General features: G+C 44.6%; 1 protein-coding gene across 1 annotated transcript; it reads right to left on the minus strand.

Moving 5' to 3' along the window:
- Positions 1-295: 295 nt before the first annotated feature.
- CNRIP1 (cannabinoid receptor interacting protein 1) lies at positions 296-6,616 on the minus strand (the record flags this gene model as incomplete). Its single annotated transcript, XM_009709993.1, has 3 exons — positions 296-857; positions 5,617-5,761; positions 6,450-6,616. Coding segments are annotated over 3 exons (477 nt in total), but the record flags the coding sequence as incomplete, so codon positions are not given.
- Positions 6,617-6,619: the final 3 nt, after the last annotated feature.

Raw genomic sequence — 6,619 nt, forward strand, 5'->3', positions numbered from 1 at the left:
ATATCCTTTTCCTAAAGCTATTCCAGAGACTGGGAAACTTAACAACAAAGAATCCTATTTTGAGAGATTTGGTGAATTAGCAAACTTCACAGAGTATCTTACAGTGCTTAACAAAAGGGAGAATGAGTTTCCAAATGCCCTGGTATGAAAGCACAATATCAACAGTGCAGTAGCTGCCATTTAGCTAAACCTACAAATATCCATAATTTGCACTTTTTGCTGTCCACTGGGCTGACATGTACAACAAAACGCTTGGAGCACACCGATTTAGGAGAAAACACAAATGTAAATACAGAAATCACCAATGTGATGTTGCATCCAAATTCTAAGCAATAAAACAAAACACTTCACAAAACTTGTTACATCTAGTGGAACCATTCAGTGGGAATAATCCAAATACTTCTGACAGTATAATGATGGCATGACTTTCTACCCAGCTATCAAATATTCTTTACCATGAAGTTTGCAGTACTCTCAGGTGACAGATAAGGAATGTTGCAGATGCCATGGTAAACTTAAAATACAGTAATAGGCAAAGAGTTAAGTGGCACCACCTGTATATACAATGTAGTTGTTGGAACCTTATGGAACAAAGCAACGTTACAGTATGCCTTTGTTAAGGCTTCTTGCTGGTTTAAAAAGGTAGGGTTTTCTTTAGGGAGATTGTCCAGCAGTATTGGTTTCACACCTCTTCAGTGGAAGGTCTCTTTATTGATCCACATAAGACTGCGCGTTTCATTTGGTTTGCATTCGTACTCAATACAGCCAAAACTGTTTCCCCATTGGCAGTGATCCCGTTTGTGGTAGTTGTAGAATTTGACTTGCCAGACGGTTTCAAAAACGCCAATGTCGTTAAACTGCGAGGAAGAGGGAATATCAGTGTTAGCTGATTATTTTGTTGGTTTCTCTCTCTTAATGGGAAACAACACTCTTATGAAACAGCTGATACAAGGGTTATTGTTCCTCAAGTCAATAAATCAAAGATCTGCAAAGGCTGCTCTAGCAGTCGTAAAGTGCTTTATGCTTAGGCATACATAAAACATGAAGGATCAGATTTTCCGTGTACTGTCCTCTTGCACTTTTATCTGGGAAAGGCAAGGGAGTAAAAATGTTAAGTTCCCATATGGATAAATGTTCCTAACATCAGGACTCAAAGCTATAATCCTTAGGATGACACAGCAGTAGTTGGCCTGATGATCTCAGAGTGGCTTGTATATACAGTAGATCACATAGCAGTGATCTGTAGTGATACAGGCCATCACTTTACCTTTATACCATACCTAAAGGCTGCAGTTAGGATTGAGAAGATTCCTTCTTTTGCTCAATCTGAAATCTTTAACGTCCCTGTATTTTGTAGCCTTGTGTTTGCAGGGTCTTGACTGAGACATGCTGCTATTAGACCACTTACTCCTTCCCTGGGATTCTGTTCTGCATTTTACATGAAACTTGAGCAAAAGAAGTTCTTTGTGCATGTCTGTAATTGCTACTTGTACTGTGATAGTGCAGCTTTTCAAACTTAGATAGGAGTAGGAGAAGCTAGGAAGGAGAGAATAGGTGTCTTTAGCAGGTAAGCGGCTAATACAGTGAAGGAGTAGTGAGACATTGACTCTAAGTTGTCTGATTGTGCTTGCAACTTTGAAGTGAATGAGACTATGGCTGTATAAATTCTGTAGAATAAAATCTCTCTTTTTTTTTTTTTTTTAAAAGCCACTGGCAGACACCCTTACAACATTAGAAAAACCTTGTGAGTGAGGCTTTCAAGGATAGATTATTATTTCAATTATAACGGTGATGTAAAATTTGAGTTCCTGTGCCTTGAGACCTTCCAGAAAATCTGAGGAGTGGGTGTGAAGCCTATATGTATTGCTGTTGGTGCCAGTAGTATGGCTTGTTGATTGTGTTATGTTGTTAGAAGATACTAGGCAGGGGATTCAGCGCTACTGAACTACTGTTCTTTAACATTTTTTCCTTTTAAATATTTCCATCACTCACTTTAATGACAGCTTCTTCACTTGACTGTTTTCCATTCCCATCATGTGCCTGGGAGCTGACCTTTGATCATCTGCCTATTATAATCATACTTGCAAAGTCAGTGTGAAAGCCCTTTTACACAGCAATTATTCCTGAGTTGCAAGCGGAGCCTTCTGTATCCAGTTTTCTCAGAAGGACATGGGTTTTTTTCTGTTTTCTTTTTTTCTAATTCAAGATGCGGTTTGTAAGCTGCTGCTGTGTAATGGACATTGCTTTAAACTTTCCCGCAGCCCACTGTGGTAACTTAAATTTAGCCTTGACAACAGCAGGAGTTGCCGTGTGCTGTCAGTGGAAGGTTTTTATTTGGCTCCAGTTCCAAGTGTTACCTTAAAGGAGTAGCTGAAATATTTCTGCTACTTCCTTTAACAAAGAGAGAACTAGGTGTACAGGGTATTTTATCTCTCCCAGCAACTAAAACCTTAATTAAGGATTTTTTTAAAATTAATCTTCTTTGATAGTAATCCTGATACACTCATAATGCAAGATAGTAAATGTTAAGCACATTGGATATTGCTATGCACAATCCACAAAGAGAAATTGTTAGAGGGGAGCATCAGCCACCCTCAGTGTGGAAACGGAGGAAGAAAAGGCATTTCTAATAGCGTTTGTAGAGGGTGATATGATACAAGAGCAGCATTTCATTTCATTAATATATGGAGGGTCTGAATTTCAACAAGATAGAGGAAGGAAAATTCTGTCTTCCTCCAATGACCCAGTTTGCTGAGCTACCCTGAGTAATTTGACTGCTGTGGATTTCTAGGAGAAGGAAAGAATTAATTGCAGAGCTTTTTCACTACCGTGTGTTTCCCTCCCAGCCCAGTACATGGCAGATGCAGAAGCTCTGTGGCATAAGGAGCATTCTGCATCCTCAGAGCTCCCTGGAATTCCTGTGGCTCCTGCAGCTGAATCCTGGCTCCTCCACTGGGCCTGTGTACAAGCTTCCCCAGGGAGGAGGGATGGCCCTGCTCTTTGTAGGTCAGGTTTAGAAGCCTGTTTTTCCCCGTCTGCGATTCTCTGTCATCCAGTGCTATCAGTGTGAATAGTTATTTAATCACTTCCTCTGAATTTGCATGCTAGGATGCTTTGATGGCTATTTATTACTGGGAATAGAGATCTAGCTTCTTTATTCAATCTTAGTCTAGTTGGACCAGGAATAAAATGAGACCCAAAGTGAGGTTTCTAACTCAGTTTACACCGTTTGCTAGACAGTTTAGCGGTTTCTGGATAGTGCGCATAATTCAGCATTCAGGTAACAGAAACGCATCCTCAGATTCTGGAATTCAAAAACAGGATTGTTGTTTTACATGTATAAACTATGGCTGTAACAGGTCAGATGTCTACTAGCCAGTTAAAGTAGGAGCACAAACAATTATTTATTTAAAGTTTTAAAGCAGATGGGAAACAAATTCTTATGGACCTTTATGGACCTTCTGTCTTTCAGGCATTAGACTGGCAGTATCAGACCAGTTTTTAACTGCAGGACTCACCTCACAATCTATTTCTAACATGAGTTCAGATTTTATGCCTTAAATAGTGCCCTGCTCTCCCTAGGATGCATCAGGATCCTGCCTGTTCTTGAAAAGGAAGTGAAGGCAGAAGTTCCTCATGGTTGAAGGAAATGGGAAAATTTCAAGCTGTATGCAATAAGGCCAGTTTTGAAGATTCAGGAAGTAGGTATTAGAAGCAGTTGTCAGACTGGGGTATCTGAGGCTGGTTCCTTAAATCTGTTCTGGTTCTGTCTAGCTGAGCAACTAAGTGATGAGTTAAACATGTAAATCCCTGTTGAGTTGCCTATATTAATACTTAAAAGTATCAGTTGTGGACACCTAAGTCTGTACTGAAGAACCTTTCTATCAAGATCAGATGCTAAAAGGGGTTGAGGACCTGCTTAATGCTTGAAAATCCTGTTAGCTTCATGGTTAATATGCCAGGATTTGATTTCTAAAGCAACTGTTTGGACAAATATTGTGGCTACTCATTCTGATGCTGCAACAGACCATCTCAGAGCTTGTCTCTGAAAATCAGACCCTCCTTGCATTTCTTGGAATTACTTCATTTGTGATTTGACTCGGTTTTCTCCGTAAGAAAAGCTAAACTTCCAGATTTTCAGAGTTGATATCAGTGCTACACTTAAGCCTAAAGGTGGCTATCAAAATAGGGATGCCTTAGTCAAAGCAGCTGGCTTTTTTTTGGGAGCGCTGCCCTTTCACCTCTTGGTATAAGGACATTGTGAAATATAACTGCAGTACTCAGCAGTGGCATCCAGCAGCCCTGTTGTGCTGGTTGAAAAGTCATACTGAGTGTTTGGTTTTCTTGGGTGTTAAAAGGAGGGGACTGTATAGGAAAGTGATTAACATGGACAAATACCTCAGGGTAGTCTTATTAACCTAAGATTGTGAAGTGGTAACTGCTAATGTGATGTGGGTCTCTAAAATTAAGTTAAGCATGCTGTAATTATTAGAAATGCCAAATGGAGGTGTTACAGATTTTATTCAGAAGGGGATTGCCATGCTAAATGATGATTCCAGAAAAAAAAAAAAAGTGAAGATAAAGATCAAGATGAAATCTTGCAGGCAGTGAGGAAATGTGACAAAAAGCTGAAATCTGGTGGGCTTGGCAAGGTCCTCAACTTAAGTTGGAACAGACCCTTAAGAGAGCTTCAGATGAAGATTCCTTACTGCCCCATTTCCCTGTTTTGATACAGGAGGCATAGAATAACCATCAGGAATTCCTCACAATTGTAATCAGGAGAGGGGAAAAAAACCCCAAACAACCAAACCAAAGTCAGAACAAAACAAATCTCCCTCTGCACCCCAAGTGTACCACCCAAAGAGTGCTGTGGAAATCTGCCTGCTGCTCTCCCTGTCTTCTGTCGGTTCTGCTGCCTTACAGGCTGTCATCTCACTTTGGGGCCGTGGCATATACTGATTCTGGCCCTTGGAGCTTCTCTTTAAGGTTGGGGTGAGGAGCCACTTGAATAAGAACTTAGGTTTGTGGATGAAGAGATAATGTGATAGTGGAAGCATATGGGGAAAGGGAGAAGACAGCCTTTTGTGGGGGGTTCTCATGCATGCTATCAGCCTCTGGCAGATCCTCAGGCATCCTGCAGATGCCACGTGGAAGGGGAGAGTAGTCATGCCTTGTGCTTGGAGCATGCTGTGCTCCAAAAAACCTGGCAGTGCTGGCAGGCAAAAGAGGGGCTCCCTGTATGCCAAGGGCTTGGGACTGGATTCCTAGCCAGGGACCTTGGTGGGAGTTGCCTGAAGTCTGTAATGTCCTGCAGAAGAGGCAAGAAGTTCAGCTCACATTTCTCTCTGCTGCAGCACCCCAAAGGGCTTTGCAGGTCTCTAGAAACCCCCTACTACTTCCTAGCTCTTGCTGCTCTCTTGGCTTCCCCTTGGGAAGCAAGGCTTGTGTTTCCCAGCTACATTCTGACCAGCGGTCTTCCTGGCACAAAGCAAAGAGGAGTGCAGCAGCTGTGATCTGACTTTGCCCTGGAATACTTCACCTCCACGTGTCCCGCTGGGAGTCAACCCCCCGCTGCCCTCCCTTCTCTTCCCAGGCCAGGCTTGGAGAACCACATACCTGCATGTTGACCTGGATGGGCTGTCTCTCCCCGCTCTTGGTATGGGGCACCCCTTCTGTGTCATAGATCCCTGTGTAAGAGGCCACTTGTGCGTCCCTTGATTTCTCTTCCAGTGGGACATTGACGCCCCCGATGCCCATCGTCCTGCAAAGAGACAGGATCCAGCCTTTCCGTGGCCCTGCATTCCCCCTTCCCTGGCAGCTTGGAGCCAGCATGTGGGCTTGCAGCCTGGCAGCCTCGGTGCTGGGGGATGCTTCAGGGATTTTAGCAGACCTGCAGGTGCTGCTGACTCACTGAGGCTCCTGGAAAACATCAGCGCTCTGCAGTCACCCAGGGAAGACGTAGAAAGGAAAGGCAGGAGGGATCTGAGCTCGTGTAGCTGGGGAGAGGTTATTCGAATCTCTTCTCCAGGGCTGCCCCTCCACCCAGAGCCAGTTCCCTGGTCGCAGTCCCTGCTTTGCCATGCTGCAGCAAGGCTTGGGCATGGTGCATCCCTGACGGGCAGGGCCTGAGGGACCTCTTCCCTCGGTCTCCAGGGCAAACCGTGGGGAAGGAGGGAGAAAAGGAGCTGGGCTTGAAAGAGCTCCGGGAGAAGGTAGGGAGGGAGAGGGAAGGAAATGACTCCCAAAGGCGGTCTGTCTCCTAAGCCAGCCGGGCAAAGCGCTGGGAACAGCTGGCCAGGGACCTAGAAACGGGGCCACCAAAGCAAAAGGGCGGGGAGGGAGAAATGACGGAAACCCCGTGCTGTCAGCCTGCCAGGAAAAAATATTAAACCTCTAAAAATAAAGCGGCAGGGAAGGGAGGGAAACCTCTGCAGGGGGGCCGCACTTACGTGTCCTGGACGGTCCCGGGCCGCAGGGCCACCTCGATCTTGTACTTGGCCCCGGTCAGCAGCTTGATGGTGCGGTTCTGGCCGAAGCGTTGCCCGTCCACCTTGAAATACACCGCCCCGTCGTTGGGCTGGATTTTGAGGGAGACGCTGATCTTGACGAGGCCGGGGAT

This window comes from Cariama cristata, unplaced genomic scaffold (genome assembly GCF_000690535.1).
Source record: "Cariama cristata isolate BGI_N322 unplaced genomic scaffold, ASM69053v1 scaffold29391, whole genome shotgun sequence".
NCBI classification, from domain to species: Eukaryota; Metazoa; Chordata; class Aves; order Cariamiformes; family Cariamidae; genus Cariama; species Cariama cristata.